Source organism: Salarias fasciatus, chromosome 7 (genome assembly GCF_902148845.1).
Source record: "Salarias fasciatus chromosome 7, fSalaFa1.1, whole genome shotgun sequence".
NCBI classification, from domain to species: Eukaryota; Metazoa; Chordata; class Actinopteri; order Blenniiformes; family Blenniidae; genus Salarias; species Salarias fasciatus.
In genome coordinates, this window is record NC_043751.1 from 6,112,612 (window position 1) to 6,139,890 (window position 27,279).

At 45.8% G+C, this 27,279-nt stretch overlaps 1 protein-coding gene across 3 annotated transcripts in view; it reads right to left on the reverse strand.

Annotated features, from left to right (window-relative positions):
* The window catches only part of LOC115392101 (transcription factor SOX-6-like), a 103,287-nt gene that overhangs the window by 55,667 nt on the left and 20,341 nt on the right, over positions 1–27,279 (reverse strand). For 2 of the 3 annotated variants that reach the window (XM_030096621.1, XM_030096622.1), the window contains exons 3-4: positions 13,055–13,277; positions 9,931–10,141 (exon numbers count right to left, since the gene is read on the reverse strand). In XM_030096621.1, the coding sequence (XP_029952481.1) occupies positions 9,931–10,141; positions 13,055–13,276 (433 nt within the window). In that variant the 5' untranslated portion in view covers position 13,277. Of the gene's footprint in view, positions 1–9,930; positions 10,142–12,528; positions 12,735–13,054; positions 13,278–27,279 lie in introns of those variants that run through there. The other variant, XM_030096623.1, reaches the window with a different exon arrangement.

A 27,279-nucleotide genomic window follows, 5' to 3' on the forward strand; every position in this document is an offset into this window, starting at 1 on the left:
TCACCCACACACGCTCACGCGCACTCACGTGCACTCACGTGCACTCACGTGCACACACACACACGCGCGCGCATGCGGTTCGAACGGTCCGAGCGCTCACCGGCTGGGTGCTGTAAAACCATTAAAGCGCGGAGTGGTTAGCCCGGCTGCGTGTTAGCACGGTGTCCATTTCACACACACTATTTTCATCTGTCAGATGACACCCAGACTCTCTTGTCACAGAACATGGCCTGTGAAAGCACCCAAGTGGGGGAGGGGGGGGGGGGGGGGGGGGGGGCAGCTTTTCTGAGAGATAGTAGCCCTATGTAACCCTCTCCACACACACACACACACGCGCACACACACAGTGCAGGTCTGCTCTCTAGAACCAACAACTGGTTGGCTTTGCAAAAATGGTGCTTTATGTTGACTTTTTATGCGCAATATACGGATTTATAATTCATTTTATTTCATTATTTCGTCACAGTAATCATCAGCTGATTCACACCAGAAAATAATTAAAAAAGAACAAAGATGCATTAGAAACAACAAAAATCACACATCAGACTGGTGGAATACAGCTATTTCTAGTGATACCGGGGTTTTTATTGATCTAAAAATGCATGTAAATGTGTAAAGTCGAAATAATTTACTGGACAAAGGAAAAAAGTGAAGTCAAGCATCACACAGAGCTGAGTTAAGGTGATGAAAAAATGCACACAATATTTTCCTACATGTGTATTTATTGATTAATTAATCCAGTAATAGTGAAGACGTCATTTCTGTGCAGACGCAAAGTTCTGCTTGATGCACATTTCACCTTTGACCTTTGACTTTCAACCGAGGCCAAAAATAATTGTTTAATTTCTTCCACCTGCAGTTTAACCAGCTGAGTGCGAGCCGAGCAGCGCCCGGCCGGCCGGCCGGCCGCCTGCCAGGGTGGGGCTCCGATACACGCTGGGGCCACCCATGCTAAAAATACCGGCGCGGCGCTGCCTCGCCTCCCAGCAGCGCCGAGCGCGTCATGTGATAGACGGCGGGCGGGCCGCCAGAGGCAGCGCGTCAATGCCCCGCGGCCCGCAATCACACAAAGGATAGTGTTTCTACTGAAGGTGTGAGTTTAAGACTAGAAAAGCCCGGCTGCTGATCCCCGCTGTGGAGCCCGAGAGGTCGGGACCGCAGCGACATCCCGGCACACACACTCACACACACACACACACCACAGCCCAGGAGACACACACATCTGCCACCAGCTCAGTTTTCTGCTTGAGCTTCTTAATTAAACCTTTTTTAAAAGTATAAAACACGTGATTTGTCTTGCGATCGTGCAGGACTGACCGCGTGAACCTGAAGGTCAGAAAACCCGTGAAGGGCCGATGCTGAAGAACCGCCTCTGATCCATCACCTGGGAATCGCTCTGATCAACACACAGACCCAGGAGTGAGCGTTCGCAGCACGCTGCGCTCAAAGCTCGCTACCTCTCTGGCATTAGTGTCGAATCCAGTTCGGTCGCGGCGGCTGCGCTCCGACAGCTCCTCCAACAGTTTGGAAAACTGACGACAGCGATTAGAGGCTGCAAACGTCTTAAAATACAGCATAATGTGACAATATGGCACTTTTTTTGAAGAAATGTAGGGTTGTTTAACAAAGTGCATTAAATGGTAACATTTTTCATGTCTTCACATTTCTTAGCAGCAGGAGCTGTTCCGATAGGAAACAGGCTGTCATAATAACGACGAGGCCAGCAGCGTCACTACGATCCCGCAGCTGAAATGAGCTCAACGAGTAATATATATACTTATATTTTCCAGGTTTGCTTTGTATCTATGTTTTTCTAGACATTTTTAAGTTATTGTCAGGTGATGTTTTCTAATAGACTTTTCTACATTTTAGATAATTTCACAGGCATGCAGAGGAGACTGAAGACATGCTGTCGCTCCTTTAAAGTAACGCAGAGATGAAGCGAAAGCTCACTGCCGGGGAGTAAAATGGCTGACTGTTAAAAACTTTTGTTTTCAGATGTGTTATTGGAACTTGAACCCGAGAGCGCGCGCGCACACACACACACACACATACACACACATCCACCAGACAAAACTGTTCCTTTGTGAAACACACGCTCCTAAAACACCAGTTCAGGACCCGGCTTCTGGTTCCACTTTAGACTTGATATATGAAACCCTGCCCTGCTTAGCACACACACACACACACACACACACCCATATATATATCGACACAGCCATACACACACACACACACACCGGGCGAGATGTGTGGTTCAGACACAATAGGAGCGTTGTTTTCTGCCCCCCCGCCTCGGGGCAGCCGGTGTGGGCGGAGCCTGTGGTTTGGGTGCAGGGTCAGGGAGCCAAGTACCGGCGAGGCAGCGAGTCTGGGGCTGAGTCGACAACCCTGCCGCCGCCGCCGCCGCCGCCGCTGACCGAAGACGGAGGAAAAGGAGAGCGGGTCCAACATGGCCGCCGAAACCCCAAACCGCACCCTGCTGGCCCGGTCCGGGGGAGGAAAACCTCCGCTTCATTATCAGGACGGGACGGAAAAGCAGGAGACGCACGTGACGCAGCTGCTCGCCGTGCACGCCGTGCACGCCGAGACAGAGGCTATCATCAGGCGTGATGGGCTTAACAGGCACCATCAGCACACACACACACACACACACACACCCAGAACATGAAAACCATTTACCAAAATAAAAGACCTGCATTTCAGAGCTGAAGCTTGAGCTAAAGTATTGCTATCTTGCAGAGTTCACTCTGAAGTGTGCGTCTTCTTGATTGGAGGCAAGAATGTCAACCGAATTGAACCAAACCACCTAAATATTGTTCAAATATTAGCAGTAATAAGAATAAAGAGCGAGACTGCATCAGTTTGTATGACTTTACATTAGTGATGGTGAAGCCTCAGTGTGCAAAAAGCATGACATTCCTCTAGTTCAGTAAATTAAAGGAACAAAAAAGACTCTGCTTCAGTTTTTACTTTTATTTTTGTCTGAAATCTTTTAGTGAGCGATTAAAATATTCGAGAAAATAATAGGAGAAAAGTTTGAAGGGGAGAATTACAGTTCAGTGCAGCTTTCAGAAACACAAAACCCAGACGATATTGTTGAGTTTTATGATTTTTTTTTTTTTAGATTATTATTTAAACATTAGCGGCTGGTGAGGTGGGAATTAAAAGTTGTGATTAAAACCGTTTTTGGCAAGTCAATTTTAAAAGATGTTGTCTAATGTAACTTCTCTGTTTGATAAAGAAATAAAGATTGCAACGTCACCGGACCTGGAAGGCTTGACCGGTTTTTTAAGTGAGATATGCTTAAATGCATGATGGATCATGAGCAACGACTAGTAAGGCGGCTAATTACGGTCGGTATCTTTAAAGAGCGTGTCCGACACGCCCTGATCGCTGCAGACATGATCCCACTTGGCTGTGAGTTCGTCTTTTCTTTTCTCTTTCGCTGCACATATATCATCAAGTCGGCTTTCACCAAATGATCAGGAGCGATTTGGTTTTTCACTGAAACCTGAGTTCCAAGAAAAAAAGAAGAAGAAGAAAAAAAAAAAAAAAGGGAACTTGATAAAAATTACTCTTTAATCTGATTCTTTTGGATGGGTTTCAAAACTGTTGCGGCAAAACCACACGGCGTGCGCCCGCACCATCTGCTGGCTGGCCGGCGGCCAGGCCGAGCAGGAGAGGGCTACCGGCCGTGTCCGCCGCCGCCGCGGCCCATCGGCAGGGCACAGATCCCTATCAATTACAGGGAATAGATTGAAACTAGCCGCAAAAAGGCCCGCTGGGAGTCGGACTGTTGGCAGCGCCGACCACCAAACACCCGGAAACACACACACACACACACACACACACACACACACACACACACAGCATTAAAGATCTGATGCTGGAAGACAGTCTGGCCTGAAAATGGCCGCCCTGGCGTTCAGTGTGTGTTAAGCAAGGGATGAGATTTGGTCAGCAGGGTCCATATGCTGATCTTCACACACACATACACACACACACATACAGGGGCAGACGCAGACAAAGCCTCGACCTGCACACAATCACAGCTCAGGCTGCCAATCCCATAGAGGAAGGCAAACATAGTGCCAGAGCCAAGGCTTTGTTAATTAGCCAATGAGCTTAAGGCTCGAGGCTGACCCAGCGCGGCCGCTAAGCTGTCATCACAACTACTTCCACCTGAGAGTATGAATCCATAAGCCCTCACACACACACACACACACACACACACACACACACACACACACACACGGAGGTCAGGGCAGCCTCTTCTTCTTCTTCTTCTTCTTGTTCGGCGGAGCTGAGAACACTGGCAGATGATTTAACCTTCCCGACAGGCCCGGGCTCGTCGCTAAAAGCTGCTAATTGGGACACAGATCCATTTCTTGTTCTGTAACAAAAGCGGAATCTCACGGCTAATGTGTTACCGCACACATCATGCATGCATCTTCACACCAAAACGCCTCCGGATCAATCTGTTTGCACCACTTCGATGCTGTGTGGCGGCTCCTCTCACATCGGGAACACTGAGGCTGCAGTGTGCATGTTCTACCTGCGCTCCCACAGTCCAGAGAGGTGTGTGTGTGTGTGTGTGTGTGTGTGTGTGTGTGTGTGTGTGTGTGAGACATGGGTCTGGTCTGGCTGCAGACGGCTGTGTGCGTCCTCGTGTTGACCATGTGACGGACTGCAGCACCGGCCAGGCTGTAATCAGCGTTTTGCTAAAAGTCAGCTGAGATGAACTCCAAACAACCCTGAATCCGATGAAGCACGCTTAGAAAAAAATAAAATAAAATGTGACTTCTCCAAAGTCCGTTCAGACACCGTTTGTAAAAACAAACAGCGGAAAACAAATTACAAATCGAGTTCACATTTTAATCAAATATTAGAGTTTCGTATTTAAAAAAGAAGCATTTTCCTCTAATAAATAAAGAGCTGAAAGGATTCATTTTAATTACACAATGTCCTTTAATAACAGAACTACTGCAAACTTTCTGCAGGGAAGAAGACGTGAGGACGTTTGACACTAGTGTAGAATCTTTAATCCTAACTATAAATTATGAGTTATTCCAGGTTTCCTCGGCGGAGGCAGTGAAATAAAAGCCCCGCCGTCACAGGACCGCTAATGTCATGTGGGAAGCGTTTCTGCCTGGTTCCATATGACGGGAGGAGCAGTTGGTGGTGTTTACACATCTTTTTAGGTTTTTCATCGCTTTTGGATGTCAGCTAAATGTGGTGGTTTTCTTATATTTAACAGATCAAAAGTAGGCAAAAAAAAAAAAAGTATTTTGATGGATTAAATGCATTTTCCTTTTGATAAAGTCGACAAAGTTTTACTGCTTCATTGCTGCACTTTTGTACTTATTTTGTTGACAAGTTTTAGTTTCAGTCCTTATGCTTGCAGGCAAATATCTGATTTTACTCATTACGTTATGAAAAGTTGGTGGTTTTAACCTCTATGGGGACGACAACTTGAAATAATAGAGGCTAAAAGGGGAAAATTAAACTAGAGGCAATAAAATCAGCCAACAGTTTGTGATAAAGACACAAACAATGAACGTGTGAACGCACAAACACAAAACTACGTTTTACTTTAAATTTTCTATTCTATAAGAATACACTGCATGAATGAGTCCAGATTTTTCTCTTCTCTGAGTCTTCTATAGGTGCATTAAATACATGATAAACCGTACATTTCTAATCCTATACTAGATCAATTAAATGAGCTGAATCGGTACTTTGCTATTCATTTTCACTTTTATATGAATGTCTGAGAGCTTCTTCTTCTTCTGGTTTGCACTCCAAAGGGTTTCTATCTGCAGTTTAGTGAGTCATATTCCATCGATCGATGAATTTGCAGGGCATCTGAGGAAAGTCTTTATCATCTCAGAGTCGGAAATATGAATCTGTTCTTCATTACGTCTCAACCGATCAGCGTAAACGAAGGATCCGAAATGAATTATTCACACAGGTGTGTGTTTTCGAAAGCCGTCCGCAGCGGCGCGGCGCTAATGAAGCAGGCGCTCACTGGAGGCTACAGTAACTCATCCGGGCCGTGCTGTAAGCAGGGATTAGAGTGATGTTAAGTGTTCGCCAGGCGCTGGAGCTCGTGCCCGGCGCATTAGATGGCTGACTAAGTTGGCACCGGGGCAGTTTGCCCGTGCCAAACCCCCCCCGATCCACAGCAGGTCGGCCCCCGGGAGGCACCACAATACAGATAATCATAATTCACTCGTCAAAACGGAGGCAGCCTGATTGCACACTTCACTGGGCTGAATGTCCGCCGCCGCCGGCCGCTCCGGTCTGGCTCCGTCTTAAATGTGTCCATTTCTGTTTTATCTCTTTTGATAACGACGGCTCAAAGAGACAAGGTGAATCCAGATTAATGATTGCTAATGAGGCACCTATCAGTGTTGAGAGATCATTGTTTGGGCTTTTTCTCTGTGTATTCCAGCCTTTGATTCCCCATCCTCTCTATCTCTTATTTTTAGCTACAAAATGACTGAGGCTGGAGGAGCGTTTCCTTTCAACAGCGTGTCTAGGGCCCGGTTTATTATGTTTTGTTTTGTTGTTTTTTTTTTCTCTCCCTCTGATGTTCCCTCTTCCTGGCCTTGAACATTTTATTCAGCAGCCATCCTACCAGTCTAATAAGTGCTAAGTGCTTTAACAGTATAGAAAAAGCCTTTTGTATGCAGCCGGCTTTTGTATCTGAGCCTTGGAACAAGACACGCGCAACATAAACGGACACAAAAAAAAAAAAGAAGAAGAAGAAGAGAAAAACCTGTCAAGAAAAAGCAGCAGCAGACCTTCACCCTCTTGGGGTGTATGTTGTGAAAGTCCAGATAGAAAAGGACGTATTTTCAGCAACCAGCTGTGTTGTGCTGCTGCAGCTACCTGACACAGTCTTAAAGAGTTCCTAATAAAGCTTTTAAAAGCTGAGGCTGCAGTCGCACGCAGGAGAAGAAGAAGAGGAAAAAAAATCTCCCACACTGCAAAGCGAGGCCATGTCTATTCATTAGAACTGTCACAGGCACTTAGGGCTCCGCTGAGAGGCGGGCGGGCCGGCAGGGGGTGAGCACGCCGCGCACGGCTAACGCCGCCGCCGTGCACGCCTCGGCGCGGGGGTCAGCCACGCCGGGCGGAGCGGAGCGGTCGATCGCGTCCGCCCCCGGCTTCCAGAGTTCGCATGGAGCAAACGCAGAACAGACCTGCGAAGCCTTCAAATTACTAAATTATCTCCGATCTGCGCAACGCCAGGACCAAGAGCGTCGGCCAATTCACCGGGACGGCCTTGTGCTCCCGTGCGCTCTGCATTCTTTTAACAAAACAAAAAAGAAAAAGCAACAGTTTATGAATTTGGAGGGCTTTGCAAGGTTGCCTCTTGAAGAGGGATTCCAAAAAAAAAAAAAAAAAAAAAGTGTTAGGAATTATTTGAAAGGTTTGTGAATTTGAAGGATGGAAGAGGAAACAAGAGGAGCAGCTTCAAACAACGATACAGTACGGGAGAACGACGGGCAATTAAGTGAAGAGGGGGTGTTTACATGAATAAACAAAGGCGTGCGGCTCCATCGTGGACAAACTTAGTAAACGAAGCGTCGAGCCTCAGCTGTCTGTTGATCAGCGCGTCTCATCTGAGATCAGCCCAGCGCCCGTCAATCTCTGCATTAATCTCAAAATGAAATGCATTACCATGGCGCCGCGTGAAAGACATTTTTACAATGCGTCTTCAAGGATCGCAGCAATTCACATGAGCGTTTACAAGGCCCGGCAAGCGGAATTACTGGCTGTGATTCACTGTGCCTGGTTATGCTCTACATGTTTATCGCATTTGTTTGAGCCGGGGTGTTCGCAGAGTGATCACTGCCACGAGGGGACGGCAACGCCGCAAATTATCAGAGGACGAGCTCTCAGTCCAGCACACAGCCAAACTGATCCTCCTCTTAAAGACAAAGAAAACGATGTGCAGGGAAGTTATTTTGGATGAAATGAAACATTTCTGAGAACGGCAACATAAACCTGGAACAAGCATCTGATTCTGATGATAAAATCTGTGGATTTTTTTGGGATTTTTGTGTTTATAAAAGCTGTCACATTTTAATTGATCGGCTGATCCAATTGCTTAGCGGCTGCTTCGTTATCTTTAGTGATAAAACTGGTCTCAGAATCTGATCTGATCCTCAATAATGGTATATCAAATTCAAACGTTCACCTCTTTTTCGATTGGAGCATATTTTTTGCTGTTTCGCTCCCTTCTCAATTTCACATTCGACACTCTAAAAGAGGCTTGACCGTGGATGTAAATCCAGAACAGAACTTTTAGTTTTTGCGTTGTGATACCACATTGCTCATTTAATGGAAAAAAACCAAAAAAAAAAAACACTAAATATTTCTGCTCCCAAAAGAGAAGCGAAAACATTCACAATTAATTATCAATCCTTCCTCAACACACTGAAAGAAGTTGTATTCATATTTGCTTGAATTGATTATTTTAAGTCTCTCCGGTTTCAAAAAAAAAAAAAAAAAACTTCAGGACTAATTGAAAATGAGCAATCTCGTTACGAGCAAGGTCAGGTGTGGCTGTGCTCGGCGTGTGGCGTGGCGGATAAAACAGAGAGGAGAAAAAACGCACTTCAATCTGTCCCCGAGCGGTTCCTACCACGCCTGCCCCCCTTTGATTTGACAGGAAGATGTCACAACACACACACACACACACACGCGCACACACACAAGTGTTTTTTCCCTTCAATGGCTGCAGTTTCCGCGCTGCAGATAAGAGGCAGCGCTACCTTTCTTTCAACTAAAGACGGAGTGTGCTGCACAGCGCCTCCGGCCGTCCAACTCCGGCCCACTTTACTGTATCAATAACAAAGTAAAACCTCCAAATTAGAGAGATCAAGCAGCGCTCTGATATCATCGCGATTACCGTGTGCACATAATAGTAAAAAGGGGTGTTAGATGGTTTTAGATGTGCTTGCTTTGGGATGGGAGAGGGCGAGTCGAGGCATGCTGGGAGACTCCGGCGCTTCCCTGCGCTGGCGGGGCAGATCAGAGAGGCGCAGGGGCGAGAAAGGGAAACCTGTGTTTTCGCTGATTGATATTGTGATCTGACGAGACGAGGGATCTGTCAGGTGTAATTTCACATGTTCAAAGATCCTGTGATGAGGACGTGCGAGGAAAAAAACAAGGCGAGCGGGTAACTTTTCCCTCGCTTCATCTGCAACAGAAGACGAGCGATCCGGGTCAGCCAACCGTCTTCACAGAGATCTGTTCAGTGTGCCACATGATTAAACACTCCGGAGTGTGTGTCTGACCTGCTGGCTGATGGAAACCTGTGGCACACACAGCAATCAGGCCAAATTAGCCTCAGCTCACTATCAGAAAACGTGTTATTCCACGCTTCTCTCCTGTGTAAATTTATCACTTCCAAGCAAATTTGGAGGTTGGTTCAGGCCTGAGTTCAGTCCACTGACGGATTTCAGCCGTTTTATCTGAGATACTCTCAGGGTACTAGTTAGCTGTGGAAACTAAAAAATTACACACCCAGAGTCAGTGCAAAATATAATATGATATGAGGAACATCTATCGTCTCCGTCGCCGACGTCAGGAAAACCTTCAGAAATCACAAGTTTTCAAACATTGGTTCATCACACACTCCTGCATGGATCCTTTCGTCAAGCCAATAAGAGCTGATACAACCCTCTTAAAGCCCTTCAGATGATAAAAAAAAAAAACAAAAAACAAACAAACTGTACACCCAAAGCAGAAGTTACAGGATTTTCCACTTCACAAAGGGCCGCTGTCAGGAGAGGAGATTCTACAGTGACTGCGCGGTTCGGCAGGGCTACAAAGTACACACTGTTCATGGACACTACAAGTAGGACACACTCAAGTCAACACACACTCGCTGAAGCGCAGGCTTCCTCTCACCGTCCTGCTCCGTCTTGGTCAGCTCCACCAGCTTCTTCTGTTTCAGTGTGTCCACCACGTCGGCCAGGCTGCCCTTCCGGCGCTCCGGCGTGCCGAAGGCGAGGCCGATCACCGGCTCGCCGCGCTCCCGGGAACACTCCTCGGCCTTGGGCGGAGAGGTAGAGTTAGTCCGGTAGGAGTAGAGCGAGCAGCCTTTGCTGCTCTCGTTGTCCTGCGAAGGAAACAGAAACGAACTATGACATTTCTGTGAGTCACGCTTTTCAGCTCCTTTATTGATCAAACATAAAACATAAATCTCTCCAACTCTTTGGTTTTTACCCCTGCAGCCTGAGTCTGGCTGCAGCTGATGTTTGCTTAAATGTAGCATGACACAACAAATGTCAGGTTTAGAAATGAACACGTGAGGATTACGACATCTGATGTATCACATCGCATTTGGTCTTTGATAAAGCTTTAAAACACACAGAGATAAAACCAGGACCTGGAGCAAGTCGAGCAGGCAACCAATGATTCACTCAAAGATCTGTGGAGGAGTTTTTAAGAGCACAGATCCCTGCAGGCCCAAATGTACACCAGAACGCCAGACTTCTGAATGTTTTTACACATCGAATTATATCATTTTAGAAAGTTAGAATTACTTTACTTCTAGATATTTTGATAAATGAATAGTTTTGCTCTTCACTTTCTTACCAAGAATTGTGTGGTGAAAAAACACTGGGAAAACGCATCGACCCGAGCCCCACCTTTTTCCCCTTGAACCCCCCCCCCCCAGATCTCTCTGGCGCCCCCCGAGGGCCAACAACCACACACTTTAAAACCTCTCAGAGGCATTTCTTTCCTTTTGAATGAGGTCGATCTTGTTTCAGCGACGGCGTCACAAAGCTGGTAACTTAAGACTTGTTGATAATGAGCGATAGGTGTCTGATGGGTCCTTGGAGCGTCGTGGCCAGTGTGTGTGTGTGTGTGTGTGTGTGTGTGTGTGTGTGTGTGTGTGTGTGTGTGTGTGTGTGTGTGTGTGTGTTTGCTGGGTTATGAGTTAAGCAAGAGGCACAAGAAGTCTATATTTACCCAGAAGATAAGCCTTTCAAGATGACCACATTGTCCCACACAACAGACACTTCAGCACAGGTGTTCTGACACCGGGGCTATTCCTGGATGCTTTCTCCTCCCCTTACAGAGTGGGGGGATCTCCAAGAACTTTAGGAGGCTTATGTTTCAAAGACAAGGGGCTTTGGCTAACAGCGGGATCTTAAGACGCCCTTGAAATGGCTCCAGGAGGCCCTGTTGTGCACTTTGTCTCTAAGCGGAAGATGCCTCTGTAATGAGGATTAGGAGATAATGTGTCACTCGCAGATTGCTCAGGTGTGTTTTTTCAGGTCCGACTGGGAGTTACACAAGCAGAGCGCCGCGGACAGGAAGGTCCGGTGGTCGTATCACATTATAGAGCGAAAGGTCGCACGGCGTTCGGCCCGTGTTTCAGACAATGCATGTTGGTGGCTTGCTCCTGTGAATCTGTAAATTGCCCTTGAGTGAGGCTGAGAAACCCGAACTGCTCGCACACTCAATGTCACGGTGCACACAAAGGCACGATGCTAAAGAGCAAAAGTGAAATTACTCATATCAGACGCTTTGGGCAAGCTAAGATCAGTCAGTGTCTAAAAGAAACAACAAAGAAGACATATTGAAAAGTAACAGACACATCCTGAGAAGACTTTCTTCAATGCAATAAATTCCCAGTTGCCCACAGCGCCGCTATTTGACATGTCAGATCTCCAAGCACAAAGACATTACCATCACCTGCATCAGTGTTTGAACTTCCTGTTACGATACTTAACAGGATTACTCCATTATCGTATGTTCACCTGACGCCGCGCAGTCCTTCTTTCTACTTGATCCTCACTTCGGAGTTTGAACCGCCTCAGCTCCACTCCCGTGGCGGTTCCAATCAGATATGATCCAACAAAGAGGGTGACATCCTCCTCCGTGGCTGTGGCCGGCAGATACCACATGCTGCCCATCCCCATGGCGGCCGGCCCACCAGCACGCTTCACACTCATCGATTATAGTTTTTAAAAGTAATGGAATGAGACAAAGCTGACAAACTCACCCACATTTGAACGTTTTACCAATGATAACCAATATAACACATCCAGCTTCCTTTGCTTTTAGTTCAGAGACATGAGGATTACTTCCACATATTTAGTTGTGGAAGTGTTCAATCATGATTTGATCTTCTGGCACACATATAGACACAGATATATTGATATATAGAGAGCCGGTTGGGCTGTGTCCATTTTCTCTGGGTGTGTGAGTTTCAACATGACGTGAGTCCAACAACATTTGAGGCTAATTGGTGAATCTAAACTATAAGTGTGTGTTTGTGTGTGGTTGTCGCTCTGGTCTTTTTTCCTTCACCCTCCTCCACCCACTGCAGTGCAACACTGCCCTCAATTTGATAAGAAGATAAACAGAGGCTTAAATATAGAAGAGACCAGTCAAGACTCAGAGGCGGTAATGATACGCTAAGAATGATTAAAAAACAGATTCTCTTTAAAAACACTGAAAGTGAAGGGTCAAACGTGTCCTTCCATAACATACCAAAGGAAACTTTATTGTCAGAACTTTCTCCTTTTCCTCGGTGGCTCCAGTCAAACACACAACATCCACCAGGGACCGACACAACCTGGAGCTAAGCAACTGACATCTCAACACACACATTCACACACACTCACACACACACAAAGACATGAAAACAGACTGAGGAGATGAGAAGAAGCAAGGGGTACATCTCTCTGGAGGAGGGCCCTCACTGGGCTGCCTAAAGCACTGCCTGTAGCAGCGAGACCACAGACAACCACTCTGTGTGTGTGTGTGTGTGTGTGTGTGTGTGTGTGTGTGTGTGTATATTTAAGTGTGTGCACTCAAGAGTGCACAATCATCATTATGTATGAGAATTTGCACAGCCTGTGTACCCCTGCATGTATTTCATGAGTGTTTTATGAGCCGCTCGCCCCGAGTGTGTACACACACTAACCACATTTGTTTTATAGATTTGAGTTATGGCAACATATCTCAGGATAAGATATGGTCAATTTCTCAGCCAGGTGCATAATTCACTCCTCACCATGGCGGCGGGGCCGACGCTGTCCCACTCAGCGTCCGCCGGCTTCTCTCCGATTGGCTGCGGCTCGTCCAAGTCGGGCTGCTCGTGCAGCGAGGGCGACGGCGGCGTCTCCTTGGGGCCGTCCCGCTCGTCGCCGGCCCACGCCGCGCTGTCCTGACCCATCTCTTCCGCTTCCTCGGACGGCGGTTGAAAGGGAGGAGTAGCTCGCATGGAAGACATCATTCTGTGAAGAGAAGACAATGAAAACATCTGTAAATGAAATAATTAAGCTTATTTTCTAGTAATTTATATGGCTAAAAAGTGTAATCGGCCCTGGCTGTGAGTGTTTATGATCTGTGACATTGGTCCCATATCCCACTCACTGTCTCATTTTTCATTTTTGATCAAATTTCTGATGGCCAAGTACTTCCAGTAAAACTATTTGAGCAAGAATAATAAAAAAATATGTTTTTTTTTTTTTTCCAAAATATCTTTTTTTAAGCTTTTATGCACCAACATGGATTCTGTACGACAGACATAAATACAAACATGAGACGCAGCCGCAGCACATCCAGTGGAATTTGGGCTTTAGATCAAAATCCTTCACACATTTAGTAAAGAACATCCAGCTTCTCTCAAAGGCCTTTAACATTTATCTTATTCTTTCTAATGGTAAGATTGACAAAATTTACTTTATCCTTAAAATGGAAACTGGTCAATAATTTGATTTCCATCAATTTCCATCAATCCACCAATTATATCATACATTTTTTGCATTGTTCAGGCTGAAGTCTACAAGTTTCCTCTAAGTTTACTCACAAGCATTATTTCTTGATAAAGGGGAATAAGTAATTTAAAGGTGCATTAAGGAGTTTTTCAACTTTAAAAATACTTATTTTCCACCATAAATATGTTACAAATATTCCAATGGCGTGAACAAAGTGCCCTGACATATTCATTGTAAGTGTAACAGTGTTAAATTGTCACTTGAAAGTCACAGTGCCGGTCCGGCACCAGAATTTTTTTTCTGAGAATTTGAGAGGATGTGACGCCTCCCGCTGGCCTGATATCCTTAGGTTTCGTTTTGTCCGCCATTACTCCGCCAGATGCTTAACGAGCAGCAACTGAGCAGGATCTTCCAGAAAGTAAGAAAAGACTGGCTCCTAGCACTGCCACAACTCCAGCACAGACTCCACCAGGCAAAAGAAACTTAAATTTTACTCGAGTGCTACTAAAAGAGCGAGGAAGGAGTTCCCCTCTTCAAACATGGACGCAAGCCACAAACTATTTACCAAAGATTATTCTCTCAATTTAGTCACAAAGAGAATTTTGTCATCCGCATAAAGGGCTGACTCTCGTCCACAACATTATTCCACGAGGGTGTACATGTGAGAGGATTGAAATAAAACGGGATTCTATCGCTAATGTGAACAACAGGAGTGAAAGGAAGACAATCTCTGCCGATTTCAACAAATTTCTGCTGGAGCATGTTTGTACATCAAAAATAATCTGTGGAAATCTAAATGTTTATCACACATTTAATGCAGAAAATGCTTTGACATTTTACAAAATGACAGAGTGGGTGAAGTTTAAAACGACAAAACAGATAACTGTCACAAAGTGTATTGAGCCTTATAAACAGCGCGTAACCCTTCAGTACACACACACACACACACACACACACACACACACACACACACACACAAACTTTTGCGAAGCAAAGCAGATTGCTGCTCCAGCAGTGGCGCTCGGTAAATCAAGGCAGGCTGTCCATCTGTGAGATATGCAGCCTCCTGGGTGCCCTTAAACGCAGGTCTGACCCTCAGTCAAATGTCTCCGAGGAAAGAGCAAGGTTGCAATCTGTGTGTGTGTGTGTGTGTGTGTGTGTGTGTGTGTGTGTGTGTGTGTGTGTGTGTGTGTGTGTGCGAAATACTTCATTTACAGCCGGACTGATGAAGACTGATGCCACACTCAAATCCAATTTCTTTGTAAATGTATTGAATCATCGATCCTTGTGGATCGGCCGTTTCCATTATTGATCAGATGTGATCGGTGCGTCTCGGTCAGAGTTTTATATGTCTTAGCACCGGTTACGACAGCGATGATATTCTACATGTATGTAAACAAGCCAAACAGAAGGGAAATGCCTTGATTACAAACTGCAAGGTCGAATTAAAACAATAAAACAGCATCTGTGATTTTAAAGTTTTCCTTTTCCGCTTCATATCATGCAGCCCCAACATCCATTTAAAGCTACTTCTTTTTATTTCAGTTTTACTGTAATTTAAGTTTATTTTACCAGGTAACATCACTGAGAACAGATTCTCATTGAGCTGATCAGTTAATTTCCGTTCCTAGTTTTGTTTTAAACAAAAAACAAAAGACAGTTTGGACTTCTTCAGATTGAGAGCTTTGTGAGGTTTGGTGACTCAGAACACATCAGGAGGTTGAAATCACTGAGCTGTAAAAACACTCAGATTAAAAGGAAGAAAAGCAAAGTAGAGAGTAAGAACTGTGTGATGTGCAGCTGTCAAGAAAATTCAGAACTGGAGTGTAACCGGGTGATTTGTTGGATTTTGATGTGTGTGTGACTGCTGCTCGGAGATTCTGGGGGTCACAGTGTTCTTCTGTACATGCCAGGTTTTACTACCTGGGCTGGAATGCAGCTTCCAGTGACTCTGGTTAAATTAGAGGAGGCCTGAACAGTGTCACAGCATGAAAAGTGAGACTCGCCCAAATCTGAGCCAAACCAATAATAGTACATCATTGTAACTGCATCACCTCCTCCAATAAATCTCCTACCAACCATCCCACAAAGTGCTCTATTTTACTTCAATGTTTCAGATTATTTGGCTCAATTCTTCTTTTGTTTCATTGTTCTTCTCTTTTCAACCACAGAAAAAAAAATCAATACGTATGTGATCGGCCGTCCTTTATTTCAAACAATCAGTTTACAATGAGTATTAAAAAACAAGAGGAGAAAATATGTGTTCAGTCAGCCTATTCAATGCTTTCAAGTTTCATCTGAAATCTAGTTTTACTCCAAAGTAGCTCTGGTGTAAGAGACGACCGAATCGGAGCTCAAAAAACAAGTTAAAGGTCGCTGAATTCAATTGAAATCCTAAAAGACTTTCTTTCTTTCTTTCTTTTTTTCAAATAACCACTTCAAAAATTTAGAAAATTTAGAAAATCAAAACCAGTGTTCTCGGTGTTTTTCACATTTTGCACACTTTAAAAACTTTTGGATAAGTTTGTTCAAGGTTTGCTTTTTAATATTTTATCTGACTCCCTCTCTCTCTTCCTGTAATGTACAACTGACTCTGTTGTTGTTGTTGTTGTTGTTGTTGTACAATAGATTCTAACAGCCCACAAACCCAACAAACGACAAACCACTAGAGCGCATTAAACTGAGCTGAAATCTGCACTGGAGTGATGAAAGAGCGAGAAGTGGGACAAGACAGAGGAGGGCCTATCTTTAGCTGACAATATTGCTGGTGCTGTGTTTATGGGGGAGGTTAGGACAGGGTTTCTTGGAACTGGTGTCTCATATGGCCAAGAATGCCCAGCCTCTTAACTCGCTGCCACTGATAGGGTTTCATCGAGCAGCAGCGCTGATGTTCGTCGGCGATCGTGCCACGGAGCGGCCTGTGATTGACCGGAGCAGGGAAACGGCGTGCTCCGCCACGCACTGGTCACCGGGCGGGCGGAGAATCACATTACTGCTGTTTGGATGACTCAGTTCTTTAAACAACATAACAAATGTTAAACTCCTCCAAGTCATTCCAGGAGATAGAGCTTTGAAGCTGCTTTTTTTTAAGCTGTGTTCTTCGGTTGTGCATGTCTTATTTAAGCCACTTTTTAGGATGTGCAACATACAGTTGCAAAAATGCATTAAGAATAAAATCATTTCAGAAAAAAAGCAGCATATCATCCTGCTGTTTTTTGTTTTCGCTGCTCAGACACAGCTCGTAGCACGTGACCGTACGAACTCCTTCCCCATCGAGACTCGGGAAGAGAATTGAGCGATTACAGCAGAAAGGACGGCCTTCTCCCACCGAGACGGAGAAAAGAATCAGCTGGCCGAAGAAGCGGCAACGTGACGCTAATGTTACACTGATACCTGAAAAACAAATCAGTTTTCAGCCACGTCGCTCCGAGGCTCACTGAAAGCCTTTTCATATTGTCAGACATCTAGAAAAACATCAAGTCTTCCTTCCCCCTGCGAGCAGTCCCTGTGTCTCAGATGCTTCTTGGAAAGTGATACTGGTGAGATTGCTTGCTTGATAACCAAACAGAGCGCGCACTGTTGAGCTTTAATTTTTCATCTCCATGCATTTCAGGGTTGTTCTTATGAGCATGAAGTCACAACGATCCTCCCACAAGTTCTGTCAGCCGCCCGATGGGAAAATAGACAAGATCTACAACTAGCTTTTTATAAATAAACACTATGAAAGTATTCATCGCAGTGATACTTACTGTTTTCTGTCAGCATTTTGCTTTAAAGTCCCTTCCTTCCTCTGCTGCTTGTGAGAATTCTGACGGCCTTTAGCTGAGAGACGGACCCGGCAAACAAGGTGTTGCTGGTGGACGGCTAGCTAGGCCTCCCTCTAAAATGTGGACAGTAACTTAGAATCCCTTTGTGAGCGGAAGAAAAACGAAAACCAGGGTCGGAATTTGGCAGGAAAGCGTTGTTCAGATCTGGCCTGGAACCTGGCGACTTGGCAGAAACAATCAGGCATTGTGAAGTGTGGACGGAGAGGGACCTGTGACAGATGAGAGCGGGAGAGAGAGGGCCCCCTCTTAGAAAAACAGTGCACAAAGCGCCATTCACAACCCAGGTCCCTTCTGCCACTTGTGGAGCAAGAGAAGGGCTCCGACAAAGGCCTCCGACTCAACCAATTGGGTGTAAAATCTCCGGCCGTCCCAGCTGGATAGAACCGAGGAAGTGGGGAAATACCACAGAGAAAGAGAGACAGAGAATAGGAGGCAGGGGGGAAAAAAACAGCAGAAAGAAAATGAGGACTTTCCTTGGAATTGTTGGTCGTTTGGACAGTCCCAACAAGAAAATAAGGTGAAAGAGAGCAGACTGAGGGTTTAAATGGAAACAGAAGCCCCTCTGTGCTCCTGACAAAACCTGACGTACCGAGGGCGTCGACATTCTGCAGCGCCGGCCATCATTTCCAGTTACGGTGAGAAGAAAACCTTCATGTAGAAGCTGACATCCAGCGACGCTGCTCTGTTGTCGCCGTAACACAAAAACTAAATGTCTTGTGTCTTAATTGGAGCCGAGATAATATGGGAATGGTTCACCATCACACAAGACAAATATCAGTGTAATTCCTGTCAAGTCAAAACCAAGTCAGAATCCGCAAAAAGGATGCCTGATGTCCAAAACTCATAATTCAGACCATAATCCTTTATTTTTTGAAAGAATGATCAACCAGGAAATTCACTTTGTCACACTATAATCCTGTAATAATCCACACTTACAGATCCCACCAATGACTTGGTGTTGCTGTACTATCCACTCCAACATCTGAAAGTCTTCTAAACTTTAGAAGCCATTCATGATCCTCCACTTCATCACAGAGGACAGCTTCTTTAAAGACCGAGGCTTCGTTCACACGACGACATTTTCAAGTGAAAATGCAAAACTTTCGGTGGGTTTTAGTGTTTCGTCTCCACGGCGACGGCATTCGGAGCCACTGGAATCGCAACTATTGACAGAGAAATGGAAAACGGTGGAACTTTTTTAAAATTCTAAAAACAAATACAAAACAACCCATGAGTGGCTCTACATGAAAGCTTCATTGTTTTCAGCGTTTCTGTGTGAACAGACATCGTTTTCAAAACGTCGCCATGTAAACGTGAACATTTCCTGAAACGAAAACACAAAAACGAAGCGTTTTGACTTGAAACTCTGCCATGCAGTCGGGGTCCCTGATTGGTGATTTTGCCGAAGTGAGGAGGCTCGGGCGCCGGGTGTGTGTGAGCAGCAGGGAGAAGGCGTGCTCAGCTACCTTTCCTGGATAAATAAATGAGGAGGCTGCAGAGAGGAGAACTGGCCTCGTACGAGAACAACTCCGCCACCTTCTAAATCTCGGGTCTGTCTGGACTCTCATTAGATCATCGCAGAACGCGGCGAACAGAGGCCGCTGTCAGAGGTCAGACGTGTGGAATGTGAACACACACACATGCCGCCCTGTTTTTCTCCCCGAGATTCCCTCCACCGGGCGCTTTCTGCCCAAAATAGTAAAAAAAAGCCCAATAGCGGTGCCAGTTACCCCCCAGAAAACAGCCCATCGCGAAGCAAGAAAAGCAGTTTTGTTTGGTGAAATTCCGACTGATTAACACAGAGCTCAGTGTGGCGGCGGACGAGCTGCTCGCTGCTGATCGCAGGTCGTCTCTGACCTTTTCCCCGAAGGGCTGATGGTGGTGTCCAAACTGTGCCAGCATCGCTCAGTTGTCATGACCAGATCCTTCGAGGACTTTATTAAAGCTGAAATGATCAAACAATAAGAGTAAATTGAAAATCAAGGTGCTGGAATTAGGCGCTTCCTGGTTATGACTCCCATGTCTTGCTCAACGATGAGTCAGGTCAGAGGCAATGCATGAGCCGGCACACGCCTGAACTCCAAATACCCTTCATTCTGGTCTTTTCCTGCTGTTGTTCAAGATTTCTTATTAACTGAATTAGACTTTGCACTACTGCCAAACATCAAGAGGGAATCTCCAGTCATCTGTTTTGTGTTTTGGGGAAAAGTGAATTACTCGTTGGTTTCTTGAATTTAGCTGGATTCAGAATGTTTGGTTCATTCACTTCGATTTTTTGTTTGGTTGGGGCTTTTTTTTTCAGTGCATCAGTCAGAGACCTCCAGGTTATTGAGTGTTTTCAGCCAAAATCTCTCCACACTCCCCCCGATGGACGTCCCGTCAGGGTCGATCTGGTCCTGATGAAGCTGCGTCCCTTACTGAATTGGACTGTTTGGCCCAATTCAATTCAAGCTCCAACAGGTCAGCAAAGACCAGATTACATAAAGTTTTATCGTTGACAACACTGTAATGGATGTTTGAACAGTATGATTTTATCAACAGTTTACCAGGAAAGAAAAGATATTTGCTGTTAACCTAGTATTGGATCTAGAAGAAATGTTGAATTAAGCAAAAATTTACTTTTTTCATGGAACCTCTTGTTCTACTTACAATATCAGAAAATGTTTGACCTCAATAAAGAGTATTTATAAAGTCACCATTGCTGACAAGCGCATCATGCGTAAAGCAGCACAGATGGTTCATGTTAATTCTAACAGATCAGCACTTCAGGAGGTTTCTGACTTGTGACAGGCTTGAATTTTAATGAAAAAATTCAAGTATTTCTGTTTTTCTGATAATAAAATCAGCAAAACAAGTTTGTAAAAGTGGAACTGCTATATGTAAAGTTGATCCAGGGAAGACAGAACATATGCAAACAGACTTTATTGCTGCCTGACAATATATAATAAAACACTCTTTGACTTTATGAGAGTAAAGTAATGCTAATTGCACCAAAAACACATGAAACAAACAGAAAAAGGTTCAGAAAAGGTGACAAGCAAACATTTTAGAGTGGCTAAAAGCAGCCGCTGTGGTGCCGACCATAATCTCCTGTAATGTAGGCAAGTGGCTATTCCTCTTTTCATGGGGAAAAACAGGGGAAGAAAATCATTTTGCCAAGTGTCCACAGGCCATCTGAATATTTGTCAAACATTTCAATTTAAGGATTCTGTCCCTCATCGGGTGGACGAGGCGTTTGATGTCCGCATGGCTCCCGTCGATGGAAAGTTTCAATCAAAGCTCAACGGCGGAACACTGAGAGACGATGAATGCATCGTTTGTGCGTCAGGCGTAAACGCACACACCACCACGCTTCAGGTGTGTGTGTGTGTGTGTGTGTGTGTCCAGGCTCTGCAGCTCAGAGAAGCTGGACGAAAACCGCAGATCCCCAGAAATCCAGAGGAGGTCTCGGTGACCAACACCCTGCCTTGTGCTTGTTATTTTTCCTGGCATGCGAACACACCCCGAGCTAACACAAATACAGTACACACATACATTTATCTGCTCCGTGGCAGCGATACAGAGCAAACCATTGAAGAAGCCATTGAAGACCAGAGTCAACACTCCGGGGCTCAATGGGACTGTTTGTCTGCGAGCGTTCGCTCAGTAGTTAGACGTCCTGGTGAGTGTTTCACCTCACAATCACACATCGCTTATACGTCATTATATAACTGAGCGCGTAAAGCGACGGACAGCGGTCTGATAAAAAAGAACGTTAGAAAGCTTTAAGAAAGGGAGAAAGTTATTAATGAATCTTAAAAAAAAACTGCAAACTGTTAAATCGAAACAGATGTTTCAGCTCCAACTATTCCCAGAAAAGTTATTATTTTGCATTTATTCTCTTTGCTGCGGGAATCGCCCTCTGCGATCCGTCCCTCCATCGTCTCCCTTTCCGTTCACCTCTCTTTACCGCTGATCTGTATCGGCTTAAGGCGCATCCAGCTCGCCGTTTGACAAACACCTCACAGCAGGTAAGACAATGTTTATCAGGAGCCACACTCAAGCCACCTGTCTTCTCATTTAAAGCCACCGGCTACCTTTGACCTCTCTGGGGACGAGCATAATGCCGCCGCAACAAATAAGCTCGTTACACAAGTTTTAAGCCTTGTTATTCTCTGTGCTCTCCATAAAGTTGAGAGAAGCTGTGATCCTGCTATCTTAAGAAAATGCTAGCAATTAACCTGTCTAAGAACTCAACTCATTGTTTATCGTCTAAAAGAACGCAGAGGGATGAACTTCAAGTGTCGGTGGTGTTAACGTCTATTTCGGAGCGACGCCAGCGTTAGAAGGTTGACATAAAAGCCCGCGGCGATACGCCTGCTGCCCTCTCACATGAGCGGCCGCATTAGCCTCCAGGCTGGCGGCAGAAGAAGAGCGCGAGCCGCTAAGTCATTATGGGACTCCAGGGTCTCACCAAAGCTGAGAACAATCATCAGACGCCCACGTTTTACTGTTGGCTGGTGTTAATTTGGTTCATTTGTCCTCCCTGATCCACATTTCTAATTCAGCAGACGCTGAGCTGAGAGGACGTGGAGGCGCAGGGGGAGAGAGCGCTCACTCTGAGACAAAAGCAGGAAACAATTAGGCTGAATATCATTTCTTAATTATGGGTTCGGGGAATCCCGAGGTATCAGAGAAAAAGCTAATTTCCTTAATTAAAAGAAAAGCAGCAGGACCCCTCAATATGAACATGGATCAGGGTTGTTTTAATAACACTTAAAACAAAATCAAATGGCTTAAAAATTAAATTTATGTTAAATCTTTAGTCTTTACTGGAAACTGTTCAAAACCTTGAAGCAAGCAGGCGAATTAGAAACAAACAAGGAGATCTGGAGTGTAACATCATCTGCAGCAGTGCCCAAACAGGTGGCTTTTACTGCACCCGGGAGGCGCCAAAGCCTGCTAATCCCAGATTAGGACTGACAAGTCGTTTCACTGCATGCCCCCTTTGTAATCCCAGTTGCTTCTCTATTCTCTGACAATGAGCTTTGTTCCCTATCTGAGAAAGCGCTTTGAGGATTTCCTCAGCTTTGTTTGCATGAAATGGCTGCATTATTTAGAGACATGCTACTTTCACAACATATTTCCATTCAATTATTGACAGGCGTGAATGCGTAATGCGTACAGATGGCTCCAACAAGTTGTCTGCAGCGGGGACCCACGGTTTCACTGCGTCTGTGTGTATGTGTGTGTGTCTGCTTTGTACACACACACACACACGTCAGGAGAAAGAGTGGAAGAGGAAGCGACTGGTGAACGGTCGCACAGCGAGCAGAGCGGGACAGAGCGAGTAAAATTTTAAAGTTCCTGTATTTTCAGCCAAACCTGCAGGACCCGGAGCGCCTAAAGTGAAAAGGACAACACTTTGTGACTGTTTATGTTCACAGCAAAGCAACTGCTCAAAGAGACCTTCAAAAGCAACTCTTCTTTTCTCTCTCCAAACTCCTTGCATCAGATTTTTCATCCTTTTTTTTTTTTATTTCAGATTTTCCACACAAAAAAAAACTGAATAACCTCCACTTTCAAATTTACTTCACAGCCTTTTTACCGCACACAAAAGACAACAGCCCGACAGGACCGAGGCAGCGGAGCCAAGGCCGACTCAGACGTGCGGGCGGCGGCGAGGTGACGCTGAACCAGCAGTCGAGCGCCACGAAACCTCCTCCTCTCCGGCAGCAGTTGTCTTGTTTGGCGATCGGAGGCATGTCAGAGTCCCCCGGCATGTCAAGCTGTCACAATCCACACTAATCCTCCCTGCCGGGCGCGTTCGGCCACATGTGCGTGTGTGTGTGTGTGTGTGTGTGTGTGCGGTGGGAATCGGAGCGGCGCGGTCTGAAACACTTAACGTGAGAGAGCCCATATATCTGATACGTGCGTCCTATATGGGGGGAGATGAAACGCTGAGGAGACACTTCTGTGGCCAGATCACACCGGCTGGGAGAAAACAGGCGGGCGGCGTGAATAAGTCATGCTCCGTGTTTGAACACACGCCCGAGTGTGTAGGAACACATGTATGCGCGCCTTCAGCGAGGTGTGAGTGTGTGCTGCAAGGTCAGAGCCTTTCTGCGCGGCACAAGGTGTCCATTGTCCTTCAGCGGCCTGCAGAGAATCCACATTGTTGGTCGTGCACAAGACCCCCTCTTCGAGCCCCGGCAGGGGCGGGGCACGGGGGGGGGCAATCGCAGCAGACTGGGTTTAACTCCCCGGACAGGGGCGGATGGTTCAGACCCGGGCGGAGCGCGTCGCTGCAGCAGGACTGATGTCAGATGTGGAAAGTTTGGAAATGTGTGCATCATTTGTGCATAGAGTGTTAATAAAAGCTTTCACGCTTGCAAAGTTACACAACAATGTTCACATAAAGAGGCACTGGGGCGAATGGTTTCAATTAGATACATAAATAAAGAAAATAAAAAGAGAACATGCACTTTGTTAACCACTTCATCCCAGTAAATGCTTCAGGTGTGTCGGTTACTGAGAACACGTTATAATAACGTCTGTTTTCAAACGACCGGCCAACAACAACAGATATCGCTCATTGTCCGTGGATAAGCCGTGATTATTTCTTTTGTTTTGAATGTTCACAACATTCAGGAGTAGAGCAGAGTTTATGGCTTGGCCTCGGGCGAGCGGCGCGCTGCGTGAGAATGAGTTCGGAGGTGATCACGTGCGCAGCTTCAATAATCACCGGGTGTGAAAACAATCAAGCAGAAGGCAGGGACAGACCCGAGACGGGTTCCCAACCGGCCCCGATCCCCCACCGCCGCAGGAAATCACGCTCTGGCTTTAACCCGAAGGAGAACCTCCAAGAGGAAGATGTCAGACGACTGATAATCAATCAAAAAATTATAAAAACAAAGGAAGTAAAACAGTCTGGATGGTGCAGATCTGTGGTTCTCCACCTGTCGTCCAGCTCCTTTATTTCTGTCATATTAAGTATCAAATCCCAGCATTTCTACATCTGCTGGAGGGGAGCAGCGTTTATTAATAAAACAGCCACTTCTTTCTGACAGGTGCCACCGGACCAGGTTCCCCTCGTCCCCGTTCCCTCGCTCTGCCGTTCCCTCTCTCTCTCTCTCTATTTAGCCGTTTCACTCTCCGAGGCAGCGCTGGTCTCACAGGCTGTAAATCACAATTAGGGGGTTCATTAGATATGGCTGATTTATTAAGACCGAGGGCTTGTCTGTGGGCCTTTCAGCCATATATTAGCCCACTACAAGATCTCATACATAGTTATGAGACATGCTGTTTACTGTATGGCATATAGGGTCACATGCCAATAGACATTAATTATTGAGTAAGACTCCATAGGTTAAATTAATAGCATCCAGATGATAAATCATGTGCGTTTGTGGTTTTTTTTTTTTCCCCCCGCTCAGCAATGCCTGCATGCAGCACTTTTTGACTGCCGATCCAAACGGGTTCCTTTTAATCATGACAAATTGACGACGGCATCAAAAATCCGTCTCTATTATCAACCGGCGATACAGAATCCGAACGGGAGCCGAGCGTTCTGGAGGCTTCGGCACCACCAGGTACATGTGGCCTGCGAGTCGCTGCAGTCTGAAGCGTCCCGGGCCTCCAGCTCACGCTGCAGCGCCGTCCTCAGTATAAATCAGAGCGCTTTAATCACACTGTACGTCAGCTTCTGTCATCAAACGCCTGCGAGCAGACTCTGGTGAACATATGCTTTTAAATTTGCAGATAAAATGTAATGTTCTGACGCGCCCTGCCCGTGCTGAAAGATCGAGCTCGATAAAGAACCGACGCCAGGAAAGTGGAGTAAGAACATCAAGAAACTGTAATCAGCAGCTTTTGATTTCCAGAACCATGTTTTGTTTTGTTTTTTCCTCTCTTTCACTCACAAACACACCACGTCTCTGTCCAACACACCAGCACGCCTGTTCCTCCCGCGGCACCAGATCAGCGAACATCAAGAGAAAGTTCTGGATTAGCTGCAGCTTGAACAGGTGAGCTGCAGCCTGTTCAGACCTATTCGTGGAGAAATCCTATTGTTCGGTGAAGAGGAGGGTTTACAGGCACAGAAGAAGTGGGAAGAGGAGATAAAGGGGGAATGAGAGTCCTGACAGCGAGTCAACAGTGCTTCCTGTTGTTAATCTGGACGCTTATGTCTGGAGATCAGTTCGACAAAATCCTCATAGAATAAACTGAAAGCAAAATAAAGACGAGGATCAGAAATTAAATGTCTGTTTTAAGTTTATGGCAGAATTCATGAACTGCTTTTAGTCTGATGGAAAACATTAAACCAAATCATTTTGATCGACATGAAAATCACGATAAAAAAAAAAGACAATAAGATTTTCACCAGAAATGCAAAAATAAAAATTCTTTCCTGTTATCAAACTTCTCTAAGCGACTGTCTCGGTGCAGGAACGCCTCGGTAAAAGGTAATTAAGATCCTCACACTGCACACTGCTTTCCTCCGGCCGCGTCGGACTAATCGAGGGTGACACCGAACAAAGGAGACGATTAGGGGATTGAGTGTGCGACAAACAGCCACAGGTCAGGAGGAGGTTTTAGAGTTGAACTGTGATTATGGATGGGCAGGTGTCACCAGAGGACGCGCTCCAGAAGCCACGCCAACGCTTAGTGGGTCAGTCTGCAGCGGGAGGCGCGCACGGGCCTTCCTGCTACTACTGCGTCTAGGAATCTGAATAAATAACCAATAAAAACTCGGATTTCTTCTTCATGTAGTGGAGAAACTTCTGATAAGAGTCAAAAAGAGCATTTCCTGCCATTTTAAACAATTTCAATCCTGAAAACACAAAATCATTCACAAAAATAAATGAGATGTGATGTGTGGCCTGTCCAGCTGCTGTGCAGTCGTGTTTCCCTCCGTCGTCCTCTTCATCGCCGTGTCCTCTAATTGCTCGGCGCCACGTTTGATTCACAAGCTAACCAGGAGCGACGTCGTCCCCGCTCTTTCTCCGCAATGGGGCTCATTGGATTAAATTCGAGCAAGGCTTTGTTAAAAGCTGGTGCAAATCTAATCAAGGAGGAGACCTCAATTACGCTCGCATGTACTTAAATGATCCGATCGCTGAGGGAGAAGACGGAGGAGGCGGCCGGCCGGCGGAGGAATGCAATCAGCGGCCATTAAGGCCGCTTAATTTTAGCTGATGGCGGCTTTAAAAAGAGATGCAGGATTCTTACTGTAATGAGAATACTGTAATTATGAGGCTGTGATGTTGTTGGTGAGCATCAACCAGCAGCTTTCGAGGTCATTTAAACAGCGCTGCCGAATAGGAAGCTGACACAAGTCTCTTTGGAAACAGGTGTTAGCAGCGCAGCAGAGCTAATGTCGCAGACTCGGTCCTCTGCAACCCGACCTTCCCTCTTTCCCACATTTAAACACAAGCCATTTAAAAAGCCCCTCTGTTTTTAATGAAGTGTTGAAGGAAGCCAAACAGCTGAGAGAGAAGGCCCTCCTTCCAGCCACGGCACGCCGCAGAACGCAAAGAGACAAGGTGAAGAAGCGTATTGTTTGGAGACGATAATGCGCTGGATGAGCGTGAGCCGAGGACCAGGTGGCGTCGCCTTGAAGCCCAGAGCACAACAGATGAGACTGACCCCGACCTCTGACCTCGGGGACCCGTGACAGTTAAAACAGGAAGCAATTATCCTGAATGTCAGCG